General features: G+C 36.0%; 1 protein-coding gene and 1 pseudogene across 2 annotated transcripts in view; both read left to right on the top strand.

Moving 5' to 3' along the window:
• Nucleotides 1-16905, top strand: part of Dis3l2 (DIS3 like 3'-5' exoribonuclease 2) — a 401227-nt gene that overhangs the window by 156533 nt on the left and 227789 nt on the right. For both annotated transcript variants that reach the window (XM_070014895.1, XM_070014884.1), the window contains one exon: nucleotides 2496-2715. In XM_070014895.1, the coding sequence (XP_069870996.1) occupies nucleotides 2496-2715 (220 nt within the window). The remainder of the gene's footprint in view (nucleotides 1-2495; nucleotides 2716-16905) is intronic.
• On the top strand, nucleotides 12426-12499 carry LOC138834988 (U6 spliceosomal RNA; annotated as a pseudogene).

The following is a 16905-nucleotide window of genomic DNA, read 5'->3' as shown; positions in this document are numbered from 1 at the left end:
TGAGGGACAGCGCCCAGGCTCAGAGTTCAAGCCCTGTGACCACAAAAAAAAAAAAAAAAAAAAGAAAGAAAAAAGAAAAAAAGAAATGTACTCATTACCTTACTTACGTAACTGTAACCCCTTTGTACATCGCCTTTACAATAAAATTTAAATAAAAAAAGTGATCAGAGCAGATGTTTGTAAATATTACTGAATTTCTCAGACTCATTTAAACAAATTGAATGGGTTTATTGATTTGAATGGGTTTGTTAATTTGAATGATGTCAGATTCTTTTTCTTCTTAAGTTCACCTGTATTTTTGAATGATCTACTTTGCGAGAGGCATGAAACTAGGATTTGTGTTCAAAGCAGAAGGGCAAAGAGTAGAGCTGCTATATGTATCAATATAATGTTCTAACTGTGGCTTTATTCATTTGTTCTTATATGAAGGTGTCTGAGGGAATCTTTTTGGAGACTGCTTGCCATAGTCAGTTTAACTTCCCTGCTCCTTCTCTTCTCCTCTCCCTCCCCTCCTTTCTTTATAAACAACAGCAAAACTTTGTACCAGTAACGACTGGGGCTTGAACTGATGCTGTCTCTGTTCAAAGCTAGTATTCTAGCCCAGCTCCATTTCCAACTTTTTTTTGGTGATTATTGGGTGGAGATGAGTCTTAGATATCACCCTCTTGAATTGCATGCTTCATCCATATCTTTAAACCAAAGAAAATGATTTAGGGATGTAGCTCAGATAAAGAGCACTCACCTGGCATGTATAAGCCCTTGAGTTTGACCCCAGCACTGTCTCCCCCTAAAAAAAAAAGAGAAATAGAATCTTATTCTATATTTCTTATGGAAATGATGAATAATGAATGAATCTGACAAGAGTTTAAACATACCACAAATTCTAATGAAATTTCATTAAGTACTTTTAGAGTTTGGAAACAAAGATTTTTGTCTTTTTTAGTCACTAAAAGGCTTAATTTTGCTCAGAAAAATTATTTGGTACAAGTTTTCTGTTAGTACAAGTTTTCATGTAGTCAGAGTTTTCAGAACTTTGGAGATATTTTCTGAGCGTCTTCATTCTCATTGTGAATTTCTTTGTAATATTTACTAGATTTTCTAGTTGAATATTACAATATTAATTATCTGGTGATGGTAATGTTAATTGGAAACTGTGGCAATAAAATATTTTGGGAAGGAGGTAATATTCTTTTCTATTTTGGAGAAGATGACGATCTTTCATTAGGAGGATCTTTGTATTGTCTCATTTGACTGGCTTGCTAAAAGTAGATGTCTATTTTAAAACCTCAACAGACTCTTAGCACTGTCAAATACAAAAAGGGGAAGGAACTGCCAGAAAAGTTCACTGATTTATTCAGGCCCCTGATCCAAAGCTGCTTCCTTTGAAACATTAAGGATGTAATGTTGTAAGTCACCCCTTAATCACCCTACAGGTGAACTAGCTCATCTTCCCTGTTATCTATTCCCTTAATCTCTTCTTTACCAGTGATTTTATTCTCATTACATTTTTGTTTGCACTTATCACTGATAGACTTTTGATTGAGTTCCTAGCTGCATCATTGACACCTAGAAAAATGCTGTGTACCTAGAAAGGTACCATGAAATGATTTGTTGAATTATTAAAGTTGTTTACTGTCTGTCACACCATTAAGATATAGGTTTTATTAGAGTGGGCCTTCCAACATTTGTTTTAAAGAATGTACTACAAATAGTGACCAAATTTGTTTATATGTTCATATATACATGTGATCATAAACATAGATTTAAAAAATTTACAAATAGTTTCTTAAAAAGGATGAATGATTACAAGTAATATCTGGAATATATAAAGTATATATATAGTGTCACAGTTTTTTCAGTAACTCAGCAAACCTTGTTTATTTTAGAATAGTACCCATATAACTAACATGTGTTAACCTCATTAAACACATTGGTGTATAGATACTTTCTCCTCTTTGCTTCAGTTTTCTTGTTAGTATGGATGTACATCATATTGTGACCTTTATACACTGACTTCAAGTCTGAAAATGGAAAATTAAGACTTTATATTTTATAAACTCCTATTCACAATTAATTTTCTCTTTTCTATGTCATCCTATATTCTACCTGGGAACACACTAACATAGGTGGTTAAATTCTTTTATCATTCTCTAATATAGTAATTGTTCCTATACAATAAAATTTGTGAAGCAGAATGGTACGTTGTGGTATTCAAGGCCTTCAGGAGAGAGGGCTTGAGAATATAGATGAGAATTGGGAGAAATAGATATGAATTAGAGACATCTTAAAGAACCAAGTACCAGTCTGACATTGGTGGCTTGATTATCTCCATAGTTTAATCTATGTACTTTGGAAAATGAAGGTCCTTTTTCAGACTTTTTGGTGAATATTTAATGTTATTTTCTGAATGTGTAGTTCCTTCCATAAAAAAGAAAAATCTACTGCCCTACCTTCTGTCAGTGATGAAGTAGAAATTTTCTATCTCTTTTCCTTAGGTGATTAAACCGGAGAGCAGTGAAAAAGAAACAGAAGCTCCCTATGAATCTGATCTTCCTGAGGAGCTCCCTCAGCAGTCCCTCAAAGGCTGTAATGACAGTCCTGATGTCATTATAGAGGCTCAATTCAATGACAGTGACTCAGAAGATAGACATGGGAACACAAAGAATGTGCTGGTAGATGGTGTTAAGAAGCTCTCAGTTTGTGTTCCTGACAAAGGTGAGTCCTGAGTTTTTACCTGACCTTTGTTTTAGCAAATGATTGTTTTGAGGGTTAGGATCCTCTTTTTGTGACAGAATAAGTCACACAGTACGATTGGTATGTTCACAATGTCTTACCTATGGCAGGTTTTATGATAGGGAAATTCTGATAGGCTTTCAGCTGCTATTCATGAGAGAGAATAGAAGTGATGCACAGTGGTTTGTGTGGGCTGTAGTTGCTGTTGTCTTGTTTCTAATGGGCTTTGCTTTGTGTTGATGGTTTATCTTAAAATTTTTCTTTTTTTTTTTTTTTGGGTCTGGTCGTGGGGCCTGAACTTTGGGCCTGGGCGCTGTCCCTCAGCTCTTCAGCTCAAGGCTAGCGCTGTACCACTTGAGCCACAGCGCCACTTCCGGCTTTTTTCTTTTTTCTTATGGGGTGCTGAGGAATCGAACCCAGGGCCTCGAGCATGCAAGGCAAGTGCTCTACCACTGAGCCACCTTCCCAGCCCTATCTTAAAAAGTTTCGACACTGCCTAGCACTACTTTGTTGGTGATATGTTTATAATCATAACTTCCTTCCTTCCTTCCTTCCTTCCTTCCTTCCTTCCTTCCTTCCTTCCTTCCTTCCTTCCTTCCCTCCTTCCTTCCTTCCTTCTTCCTCCCTCCCTCCCTCTGTCCCTCCCTTTCTTCCTTCCTCTGTCCCTTCCTTTTTTCTTCCCTCCCTCTCTCCCTTCTGACCTCCCTCCCTACCTCCTCCCTTCCTTTTCTACCTCCCTTCCCTTTCCTTTTCTCCTTCCTTCCCTACATGTACCTTCCTAGAGCCTCACACATTCTAGGTAAGTGCTTTGCCACTGAGTTACAACCCACAACCAGAACTTATCAGTCTTTAAATGCTTACAAAAAGCACTCCATTTTGCTTTGACTACTTTTGAAAATTATCTATGTTGTTTATAGTAATCATAGATCACCCTAAATTTTATGAAAAGATTATTTGTGGAAAAAGTTTTGATGTTATTGTTGTTTTTTTTTAAACAGTCTTTATTTTCTCTTGTTGACATCTAAGACATGGGTCTTTTGAATGCAGTTAAAAAGCAGTTGTAAGCACATGGGCAAAGAGCTGAATTCTCTACATGACCATATTTTAGGGAATTTAAGGGTAAGGGACATTTGCCAGTCAAGTATTTCAATCTATAGGTGTCTAAGTGGTTTGTCTAAAGGGAGTATATTTTCCAACCAAACAGAAAGATAAGACGGAGCAACATGAATCTGGCCAGACTGATTAGATAATTAGCTTTGTTATCAAGAAGTTTCTGGCATAGTTTTCATGAAAGGCTAAAAGAAATGCCAGAAGATCACTAAAAGAGGATGTTCAGCAGACAGGATTTGTCTTGTGGCAGGATCTGTCCAACACCTCTCTGTAAACCCTGAAGAAAGCTAGAGGTGATTTAAGGAAGGACTATAAAAGGATAACCCTGGTTTTTCTCCATTGCTTAGGAGGCAGTATCCTTGGCCTAGGAGCGTATTCTGAAAGCATGTGTGGTAGGCATGTGTCCTTTCTTTTTTTTGGGGGGGGGGTTGGGTCGTGGGGCCTGAACTCTGGGCCTGGGTGCTGTCCCTCAGCTCTTCAGCTCAAGGCTAGCTACCTCTTGAGCCACAGCGCCACTTCTGGCTTTTCTTCTTTTTGCTTATGTGGTGCTGAGGAATTGAACCCAGGGCCTCATGCATGCAAGGCAAGTGCTCTACCACTGAGGCACCTTCCCAGCCCGGCATGTGTCCTTTCTAGTGGCAATTCCTATCCATTCATATGACTTTCCAACACTGACTTCATTTGGCAACAAGAGGCTACTGCTTGTGCTATCACTGCCTGTTGCCACCATAGGCACTGATCTGAGGCACTGAATTCCTCTCATTTTGTAGCATGCTTAGATAACTAGTGGTTTCTTTATTCAGGATCCAGCCAATTTTATTTGGATACTGTTATTAGCTGAAATTTTATTCTGATGTTTCCTACTTATTTCTTTAAGATAGTTCAATACTGTAATGCTTTTCTTAAAGTACACATGTATGATCATAATAGTACTAGTAATGTTGAGTTAGATCTTTTCAGTGAGAAAACTGAGGAAGGAACTAGGGCCCTAAGTAGTGACATTCTTTAGTAGAAAGCTCACAAAGAAGAGAGATAGGTAATCACAGGACTAAATCAGGCAAAGGTATACTTCAGTACATACTGAGTTATTGGGCTCTAATCTAGTTGGTTAAAGTCTAACTCTGGTGACTGTATATGGGAGAACTCAGTATCTTTTTTCCCCTGGGTACCAAGTTGAGTAGATAAGACTTCGTTAGAGAGAGATGCTAAGAAGCACATATTGATGGATAGAAGTGATTTCAGAATTGATGCCTGGGTTGGATTCAAACAACTCACTTTGTCCTTTGGTAAACAGATACCAGACCTGTTCTTGCTGTAATTGTCCTTCCTCTTTTACAACTAAATATCATTGAATACTTTACAAGTCTATTTTGTGCATGGTTTTTACTTACTCTTTTTATGTTATTCCTAGCCCACTGTTATTTATATTGCTTCCTTAGTAGCCCTGTGTGAGGAACAGCCTTAATCTTTCCCACAGTATCAGGTACAGGTTTTTCTTTCCTGCTAGCTTCTCAATAGAGAGTTTGTGAAACCACATAGCTGTTTCTCATTTCTTGCCCTCTTGATATTTAGGAAAATTGCAATTTGTTCTTTTAAAAAGCACAGTGTTTTTAGGGTATTTCAACCAGCTTTTCTTGCTTAGGATAATATAAAGTCTGGTTAAAGTTAGGATGTTAGTACTTTTTGTGCCACTTAAGGTTTTCAAATTTGTTATTGAAAATAAAAACCATAAACTTTCTCAAAGATTTCTAGAAAGGTTCTTTGTTTTGCAGTATACTTGCAAGCATATTATTAATCTTAGTTCATATTCATATTAAAATTTTGATGTTTATTTATCCCCAACAAATGTTACTTGTTTTATGTGCGTGCATAGATTCCTTCTCTTTGCCTAAGAACTTTCTTTCTTTCTAATAAGCATCAGTTTCTCTGATAAGTGAGAATATAGCATCAGCTGACCACAGTAACTGTCCATCATTGCATTAAGAGAAAATCATGTTTGGGTATCTCAGACCCACACAGTTTCTTTTCAGAAGACAGCATGGACATTTATAAGTCCCAATCTTGAAGAGAGAGAAAGAGAGTGGGAGCATGAGAGCAAAAGGGTGAGAAGGAAATTGAGAGTGAGCAGGGAAAAGAATGAGAAGGAGTCAAAAGACCCAGGCTGCTCTTGAAGTCCAGTCCTATAGCCTCTTGAGACTGAACTTTTGGCATTGTATAAGCACTAGGATTGGTGCTGGCATACAAACCTGCCATCTTGGCTGAGGATATAGCTCAATAACAGAGTGCTTGTCTAGCACACACCAATCTTCTGGTTCCATCCCCAGCATCACACTCACACAAAAAGAACTGTGTCATCATGTAGAGACAGGAACAATTGGTTTAAGTTTCCCTGTATGAACTGTGCTAATGGCTTTACAAATGTTTGTGTTAGTAAGCTCCAAAGAATAAAAACCATCATGGCTAAATGATGCAATAGCATTTTATCTTTCATCACTGGGAATTGTAAAAACAGTTTTGGCCTTTAATTTGGTGATCATGACCTCATCAGTCTGTGAGGTCATGATCACCAAAATTTCTTGTCCTCTATCCCAATGGGATCTGCCAGAGATGTTTTTAAGTTTCCGCATCTGGAGATATGCCTCTACCTTACTCATCTGGAGTTTCCTCATCTGGAGACGAGCCTCTATCTCACTCATCTACTGATGAGTGAACATGGGTTTAAAGTATAAAGATGACTCTTTCACTTCTATCTTTCTAACAACTTGAACATTTACTAAAACAGAGACTCTACAAGGAAATTTAATTCTTCCTGAGATTTGAATAAATCTATTACTACCTTCCCTTAGAGCCTATCCAAGTCGCTATTGGGAGTCTTGTAGACCAATTTTATTTCCTTAGGTCTGATTTTCTTCTAAGTCAGTCCTTTCAATGCCTAGGTCTCCTAGTATTTTCTTTCCATACTCTACTTTGGCTAAGAAAAGGGGTCATATTGCCAGTTGGCAAGTATTTTTTTTCTTTCTTTTTGTAGCAACCATTTTTTCTTTCTCAGAGATAAAGTTCTTTTACCAGCTCTGCACTGAATATGATGATTAGTATAACTTTAGAATAGTCATGTTTTCTTCAGAAATTATATTAAAAAAGTGTCCAGTAGTTTATTTGTACACTACAATTTCAGGACAATATTTTGTGAAAATCCTGAAGAGCCTGACTTAAGAATGAAGAAGACTTGTCCAGACTTACATTAAACCAAAGGATACAATAAGAAGTTTTGCTTCCTATTTTTTTAAAGACAAGGTAGATGGGTAGAAACAGATGATTAGGACCTACAGTATCCTAAAAGTGTAATTCTATACTAGACCAGCCATTCCTCTTTGTGACATCTCCAAAAGAAATAAATGCACAGAAGACAAAGTGAGACAGAGAGACAGTTTCAAAAAATGTTTTAAAAATATTAACCAGTCTATACTACCTTTTGCTGAATATGAGCCTCTTTATAGATTTTCATCTTTGCTAACAGGTAAGATTTTAATTTAATTTTATTGCCAAGGTGATGTACAGAGGGGTTACAGTTACGTATGTAAGGTAGTGAGTACATTTCTTATTAAACTTGTTACCCCATCCCTCATTTTTCTCCTACTCTCCCTCCCCTTTAAGCCTCCCCCCCAAGTTGTACAGTTCATTTCTGACATATTGTCTTGTGAGTATTGCTGTTGCATTGTTTCACCCTTTGTCCTTTGTCTCACCATTGTGTTGTTCCCCTTCTCTAGTTCAGATTAACGTATATACAAAACCCAGGGTACCAAAATAAAATACAGTGACAACAGGGGCTAAACCATAGGGAAAAAACCCACAAAAGAAAAAAGAAATTACATAGTACATTAAAAACAATGACAACAAAGAAAAACCTCTTGTTTCCATATCTTGAAGTTCATTTTACTTAGAATCATCTTATATGGTCATATGTACGTAGCTATTGAGCTATTCTGCTCCTCTGTTATGACTATCCTAGACATATACTAATTTCTATCTATAGTCTAGATTAACTTCTTCAGATTGCCTTGTTATATTATTTGCCTATTGTTCTGTCAGTTACTGTTCTCATTGATTTTCAGAACTTTCTTTTTTCTGTAATAACCCATTTTTCAAATCAGGCATTAATCTCCAACTACTCTGTCAGTATAATTACTTGTCTATTAACTTTGTGTTTTCTATTACTGAACAAAAATCTTTGATATGGGATTATTGATAATATGTTTATGGTTCTTAAGTTTTTCCTTGTTTCTAGGTCTCAGGAACTTTTCTCATGTAATCTTGTATTAAGTTTGTGATTTTTCTTTTTGGTAGGTTTTTATGGTACATATTCTTCATTGATTTAGATTATTTAAATTAGGTTTTAAGTCTTTTGATGTTAAACCATCTTTGAATTCCCAGAATAAATTCTGTGTAATCATGATGTATTGTTTTTTAAAAATACAGTGTTAGGCTTACTTAGATACTGTGTACTGTAGAGTTTGTACTTCGTGTTAAAGTCTATGGTTTTCTTGACATTACTTCATATTTAAAATCAGGACTATGATGGCTCCATAAAATGTCCTCTTTAGTTTTTGACTATCCCTGTTTTTTTTTTTTTTTGGGTCCGGTCGTGGGGCCTGAACTCGGCCTGAGCGCTGTCCCTTAGCTCTTCAGCTCAAGGCTAGTGCTCTACCACTTGAGCCACAGCACCACTTCCGGCTTTTTTCTTTTTGCTTATGTGGTGCTGAGGAATCAAACCCAGAGCCTCAGGCATGCAAGGCAAGTGCTCTACCACTGAGCCACCTTCCCAGCCCCTTGACTGTCCCCTATTTTTATAGAACAGCTTGTATAACATGGGAATTAACTGTTCCATGAAACTGGGTAGATTTCATTGTAAAATTACGTGCACCTGCTGTTTTTCGGGAGATGAGATCTTTGTTTTCAAATGAATTGGTTTGTTCAGTTTCTGAGTTTCTTCTTGTGCCAATTTTGGCATAATGTAATGAAAATTTATCCAGTTAAATCTATTAGCATATGTCTTATATTCTTTAATATTTTTTACTTAATAAATCTCCTTTGTACTTTTGTATTCCTTTTGTTCAATATTTTAATCTTTTCCATTTTCTTGCTTTTTAAAAAATTAATATATATTGTTTCCATTTTTATATTAGTTTTAGGATGAAAATTAACTTTTAATATCATAATGTCTATATCCATTCAGAACTTTATAGAAATGAGTATGTTTGAATCAGCATTTGAATAGAATGAAATTTTCAGTTGTATTTCTCATCAACTTACAGTTTAGATTTTTTTTATTGTGAAAATATTGTACAGAGGGGTTACAATTACATGGGCAAGATAATGAGTACATTTCTTATCAAGCATTGTAGCCTCCTCCTTTGTTTCCCCTTCCCGTCCTTTCCCATCCACTCCCCCACCCAATCCTCCCCGCCCCCCCTAGATTTTTTTCCTAACTAGTTTATAGGATTAAGCTCTGGTGCATATTTCTTTTTTTTTAAATTTAATTTTATTTGTGAACATACTGTACAAAGGAGTTACAATTACATGGGCAGGATAATGCGTACATTTCTTACCAAGCATTGCAGCCTCCTCCTTTGTCTGGTGCATATTTCTTATGTCTCATATGATACTGATTCAGAAATCATGTCTTTATCTCATTTTGACAGTTAATCATAGAATGACTAACTTTGTTGTATAACTGTCTTATGGCTACAAAGATGATAATCTAAAAAGTAAGGTTATAACCATGCTACAATACCCATATTCAGTCTTCCTTTCTTTATAATGAAAATTAATAGTAATTTTTTCAGCATTTTTAGTAGGCATAGATGCCAAAAATTTTCACAATATACATATAAAAAGTGGTTAGAGAATTAGTTTTATGGTGTTTATTAATTGTACAAAGGGATTTCACCTTGTTATTTCACATGTGTATATACATTGTACTTTGACCAAATTAACCCCCTCCATCTTCCCTGTCCCTCTTCCCTTTTTCTCATTCCTTTTCTCCCATACTTGATAATTCTTGTTTGCCATACTCTGGATACCTTATTCTTACAAAGAATTAGATTTTTAGTTATATTATTTTACTTTATGATTTTTGATGATGTTCTGTATATCACTGACATTTTTTTCTAATACTATTTTTTTCTCCTCCTTTTCCTTCTCTTCCTCATTCTCCTTTTTTTTCTCCTCTTTATTTTTGTAATAGTACTGGAGCTTGAACTCAGGGCCTTGCACTCTTCATTTTTTTCCCTTAAGGCGGGTGTCCTACCATTTGAGCCACACCTCTACTACTGGCATTCTGTTGGTTAATTGGTAATAAGAGTCTCAGACTTTTCAGCCTGGGCTAGCTGCAAACTTCAGTACTCAGATCTTAGCCTCCTAAGTACCTAAGATTTTGTGTATGAGCCACTGGTGCGTAGTTTTTCCCAACTTTCTGAGTTGAATAATTAGCTTTGTATTTTTTTATGTGCAAAAGATTATATACCATTTAAATTAATATTTTAAAGTTTATATCATGTAACATTTAAATATTTTTGCATTTATTATGAAGTACATATTATTTTTACTACATATAAAATTATGCTTTAATGATACAATCTACAATAAATATGCCTATTATAACTATTAAGTGCTTCAGTATTCTTTAAAAAAATACATTGTAAAGGTGATGAAAAGGGCTAAGTAAGGCAATGTGTACATTTCTTTTTAAACATTGTTACCCCTTCCCTCATTTTCTCCTGGTTACCACTCCCTATTACCCTATCCCCCCCAAGTTGTAAAGTTCAATTCCAAGTATCTAGTGAGTATCATTGTTAAATTAGTTGATCCTTTGTCCTGCTGTTTCTATGATTCCCTTTCCCTTCCATGGATCAGATAAGCTTATATACAAGACAAAGGGCACAGAAAACTAAAACAGAAAGGAAAAAATAGAAACAGCTACATACAGGACATAATAAGAACCTCTTGTTTCCAATTCTTGGAGTTCATTTTGATATGCTTCATTATATATGGTCCTATGCACGTAGCAACTGGGCTATTGTAATCTCCTGCTAAGAATATCAAAGACATATTCTAGTTATTACAAATGAGGGAAACCATGAAACCTGTATTTCTTTGAGCTTGGCTTACTTTGCTTAATATAACTTTCCCAGGTCTTTCTAGTTCCTTACAAATAGGGTGACATGATTCTTTCTGATGGAAGTATGGGTCTTCATTGTGTGTATATACCACATCTTCTTGATCCATTCATCTACTGAGGGGCATCTGGATTGGTTCCTTATCTTAGCTATGGTAAATAATGCTGCAGTGAACATGGTTATGCTGGTAGCTTTAGTATGGCCTTGTTTGTGGTCATTTGGGTAAATGCTCAGGAGTGGGATTGCTGGGTCATAGGGGAGCTCTATTTGAGGTACCTCCATACTGCTTTGCAGAGTAGCTGAACAAGTCTGTAGTCCCACCAACAGTGTAGTAGCATTCCCTTTTGGCCACATTCCTGCCAACATCTGTTGTTATTAGATTTCTTGTCAATGGCCATTCTAATTGGGGTAAGGTGGAATTTCAGTGTTGTTTTAATTTGTATTTCTTTGATGGCCAGAGATGTTGAGCATTTCTTCATGTATCTATTGACCATTCTTATTTCCTTGTCAGAGAAGTCTCTCTTTAAGTCTTTAGCCCACTTGTTATTAGTTTATTATTTTTAACAATAAATAGATTTCTTTTAATATTTTTAAGCTAGAAATACCTTTCTAAACACTTCTCTAGTTGTATTCCATAGATTTTGGTATGTAGTATTTTTTATCATTTAGGCCTAAAATTTAATTTTATTACTTCCTCATAGTAATTTTTAAAAGGTCTTTAATTTCTAATTATTTTGTTATTCAGAACAGAGTCTGTATGTTGAATTTTCTATAATTTATCAATCATCCCTTTATAGTTTGTTACATAGACTATATTTTTATATATTTCATATGTACTTTGAAAGAAGGATGTATTTCAGTGGTTATGTACAAAATCTTGATATATAATTATATTGTTCTTTATTTTATAAGCTATTTATTATTTAATTTGTTAGTATGGTAGAGGAATGCTTGAAAAATATGTGTATATAAAGTTTCATTTATTTGTGCTTCCTGGCAGTTGTAGCTTGATACATTTTTGAAGTTGTGTTGTTAGGTGCATATTTAGAATATAGGGCTGGGAAGGTGGTTCAGTGGTAGAGTGCTTGCCTCATATTCATGAGGCCCTGGCTTCAATTCCTCAGCACCACATAAGCAGAAAAAGATGTAAGTGGCACTGTGGCTCAAGTGGTAGAGTGCTAGCCTTGAGCTGAAGAGCTGAGAGACAGTGCCCAGGCCCGAAGTTCAGGCTGCAGGACCACCACCACCACCAACAACAACAAAAACAATATACCTCTGCACAGCTGGGTGTGGTAACAAATACCTATAATCCTGGGTCTTAGAATCTTAAAACAGGAGTATTGAAAGTTCCAGATCATAAAACACTACTTCAAAAAAAGTAAAAATCAAACCAAACCAATATTTAGTGTATGGTACTGAGAAGATTAGCATGGCCTTTGTGCAAGGATGGTATGCAAATTTATGAAGCATTTCATATTTTACATAGTTCCTGGAAGATCATTTTATTATTTTCTGACTAACATCAAGGAGATAGTGAGAAAGAGTAGAATGGATGGTACTTAAGTTGAAATTGTGGTTTCTGTTATAAAGATGCTTGTGTAAGGTTATCTGTGAGAGAATGGAATTGAGTTACATATGAACTATCTTGTCTCAAATAATTTATTAACACTACTGCAAATCAGAAAGTGTTAACATTAATCCCCTTCCTTGAAATTATATATTACCTATATGTACTTATAAAAAGGAGTATTACTTGTACCTTAAGAAAAGAGTATATACAATATACACACTGATAAATATATTTATAAATGTGCACATGTTAATTACCAATATATAGTGAGCATTTACTATATGCTAGGCTTCATCTAAGGACTTCGTAATTAATTGTCACTATTCAGTTGATTAATTCTGAAAATACACTTAGAATCTATTTAGCAATATTGATAGTATATATCGGAAGAATAATAGTTGTTTTTCCAAAGGCAAAGAAAAGTTACAGTGCTGATCTGGGATGGAGTTTAGTATTGCTATTTTGAAAGAGCTTTATTCAGGGATTCTACTATATATTGTGATAGAGTTGCTGTAGAAGGAGGTCCAGACTTGTTTTCTTAATTGTTATGCTCTATATCTCAAAAAAAAATAGCAATATATGCAGCAGGATGTTCAACATTTCATGCAGGATAACAGTTGATTTAGTCCAAAATTACCAGTGGATAATAAAATCATTGGGAGAGTAAATATCTCAACCTTGTTGGGAAGTAAGAGCTTTACATGAACTCAAAATATCATTTTGTAGTTGTTTATCAATGTTTATATGAGGAAATAAGCTTTTTTAATGGACAGATTTGGTGGTTATCATTTTATCATTGATAAGATCCTGGATTGGGGAAAAATATGTTAACAATCACTAGGTAAATTTAAATTTAGGCTGAATATTTAATGATATTTTGGAATTACTGTTAATTTTCTTATATGTGATAATATACTTCAGATATATAGGAGAACATCCTTATTTTTATGAGATTCTACTCAAAGGGTTGGCATAAAGTATGCTAGTATTTTTAAGTTATTTTCAAAAGTGTTAGTTTGGCTGGGTGCTGCTGGGTCATAGCTCTCATCCTAGCTGCTCAGGAGGATGAGATCTGAGGATCTTTGGTTTGAAGCCAGCTAGGGCAGGAAAAGTCTGTTAGATTCTTATCTCCAGTTAACCAGAAAATAGTCAGAAGTAGAGCTATGGCTCAAATGATAGAGCACCAGCCTTGAGTGAAGAAGCTAAGGGTCAATGTCTAAGCCCTGAGTTCAAGACCCAGTACTAAAACACACACACACACACACACACACACACACACACACACACACACACACACACACACACATACACACACACACACACACACACACACACACACACACACACACACACACACAGAGTTTTAGTTCAGAAAAAAAGACTGAAAGCTGTGTATGTGCACTGTACACATGTGCATGTACAAATTAAAGGAAAAATGTAGCATAGTGTTGTATTCAATATCAGTTTTTCAGTATATTTAAAAATCTTCAGATTAAAGAAAAGATGAAAAATGGTACTGCAATGTTCTTTGGTTTATGTGTGGATTTCAAGAGCTGGCACTACTCATCTTCCTTCATTGGCTTCAAAGTGTTCTAGAACATAAAATCATCACTGTTCAGAATAGACATAATTAGAATGTTATTCATGTTGGATTTTTTTCTAGGAAATACTTTTATTTAATGACACAATTTTATTTCCTGGTAAAAATATCAATATGATCACACAAGGTATACTGAATAAATACTTTAAAACTATCAAACAATGGTAGCTTAAACAAATTCTTGTGAAAATTAATGAAGTCATCAAGTAAGTACTTTGGCAAAATGATTGTTTTTATGACCCTATTGCCAAAGACACACAGAATGAGAACATATTATGCTGTCATAACTTTTGTCACCAATTATACAAAAACTCTGTCCTAAGTAGTGTGTGTGTGTATACCTGCCTTAATAACCACCTTTGTTACACATAAAATAAATTTTTCCCCCCCTATAATCTATAAAATTTGATCCCTACTCTTACTTTATGATCCTTTTTCTGCTGTAAATTATTTCAGGGTTTTTTAAAAAAAATCTTATTCTGTCTCTAGCCTGGCTCAGAGCATGGTATTCATTTAGTGGTTTCCTGGGACAGTGGTAATAGCAGTCAATGGACTCAGGGGAGAGGAGAGGATAATCAGTTTCCCATTCTGCTTCTGAAATCAGGAACTTGGGAAAAAATTGTGTCTTCTGGCTAAAGGATTCTGTGAGTGAATATATTTTCAGTCAGATAGGTTGTGATGAGTCTTGAACCTGGATGACCCAGAGTTCTCCCATTGGTACACTCTTTCAGAACCACCAGAGCTAGTGCTACTTAACCTTACTATTTGCTTTATTCATTTACACAGCACTTAGGAAGTTGTCACAACAGTCCCACTGCTTTGCTAAACCTTGGTCATACCATCATTCCCTCATGTCTTCTTCCTTCCTTCCTCTGAATACTTTGTGTAGTTCACTGTTCCCTAGTGCCTGGGCAACTGGCTCTTCAAGAGTCCTTTGGTAAAGGTCTACTACTCTTACTTTCCTCTTTTTCCACAGCTGACTGCATAGCTGCTAAGTTTGGCTATGGAAATACAGTGATAATAATTTATATAAATTATTTGTTAATAAAGATTTCCTAACTTGCTGCACAGTGACCCTAGATAATGACTCTGAATTAAGTAATCTATGTGGATTTTACAGTCACTTGCACCCATCTTATCTCACAGAGCACAGCAGTTCCAGGAGCCCTATCCTAACCACTACTTGGTGATTCTCTTGTACTGTACTTCAAAGCAAAAACACTGCAGACATGAAGCTCTGGGTCAGTCTCCTGCATTCTGTGTGTTCATTTCCTTACTACATGTTCTCTTCCTTAGCAGGATGAGTTAAGAGTCAGAAACACTACATAGTATAAAGTAAATGGCTTAAAATTGGATGTCAGTGGCTCATTGAGTGTAATTCTAGTTACTTGAGAGATTGAGCTCTGGAGGATTGTGTTTTGAGGCCATCCTGGGCAGAAAAGTCCATGAATAATATCTCCAAAATAATAATAAAAAGCAGGGCTGAAAGTATGGCTCAAGTGATTGAGAGCTGAATGAGCAAATGTGATAACCCTGAATTCAAATTCCACAAGAAACCCTTTTCACTTCCCCCCAAAAAGAGTATGTTGGGAGGGAAGTACTAAAGATGTAGCTCAATGGTAGAGCTTACCTAGCCCTTGGTTTGATCCTAGCACCCTAAAAAAAACCTATGCATACACATATAATACTGCAAAATAAGACTACATCTAGAGTAATGATTTGTTAGGTGTTAATGAGATTAATGTGATTATAGCAGGTATAACCATGGTGAAATATACCAAGAACAAGTTGAGTTAACCTATTGAAAATGCACTTATTTATGTTTTAAATCTAATTTCTAGAGAACACAACAAAGCACAAACATGCAAGTTATTATTAGAACAGATTGGCAAACATTTTCTATAAAAGATCAAGTATTAGGGCTGGGAAGGTGGCTCAGTGGTAGAGTGCTTGCCTTGCATGCATGAGGCCCTGGGTTCAATTCCTCAGCACCACATAAGCAAAAAGAAAAAAGCCAGAAGTGGCACTGTGGCTCAAGTGGTAGAGAGCTAGCCTTGAGCTGAAGAACTGAGGGACAGCACCCAGGCCCAGAGTTCAAGCCCCATGACCGACAAAAAAAAAAAAAAAAAAAAAGATCAAGTATTAAGTATTTTCAGCTTTGTGGGTTCCAATCATTGTCACAACTGCTCAGCTGTATTGTTGTGGTCTGAAAATGGCTGTGGAGAAGATGATAATGAATGCACATGCCATATTTGGCTAGTTGTCTGCTTTAGTTTTCCTTCCCATTCTTTTTTTTTTTTTTGGGTCCGTTCGTGGGGCCTGAACTCTGGGCCTGGGCACTGTCCCTCAGCTCTTCAGCTCAAGGCTAGCACTCTACCACTTGAGCCACAGTGCCACTTCTGGCTTTTTTCTTTTTTCTTATGTGGTGCTGAGGAATCGAACCCAGGGCCTCAGGCATGCAAGGCAAGCGCTCTACCACTGAGCCACCTTCCCAGCCCTCCTTCCCATTCTTCACACTCATGAGAAAATGAGATGAAAGGGGCAAGTAGTATCTGAGTGATACTGTGGAAGAGTTCTGACCATGTAGACCCTTTCTAGCATCTTCAACCACAGTGGGAAAACCATTATTAAAACTGAAAGATGATACTTGATGGGACTTCATGAATATTCTAATGATTCTTTATTATTTGGAAATTCAGTCCTTCTTTGTTTCCTTA

This window comes from Dipodomys merriami, unplaced genomic scaffold (assembly GCF_024711535.1).
Source record: "Dipodomys merriami isolate MVZ:Mamm:240054 unplaced genomic scaffold, mDipMer1.0.p SCAF_1, whole genome shotgun sequence".
Lineage (NCBI taxonomy): Eukaryota > Metazoa > Chordata > Mammalia > Rodentia > Heteromyidae > Dipodomys > Dipodomys merriami.
This window is presented reverse-complemented; position numbering and strand designations above follow the sequence as displayed.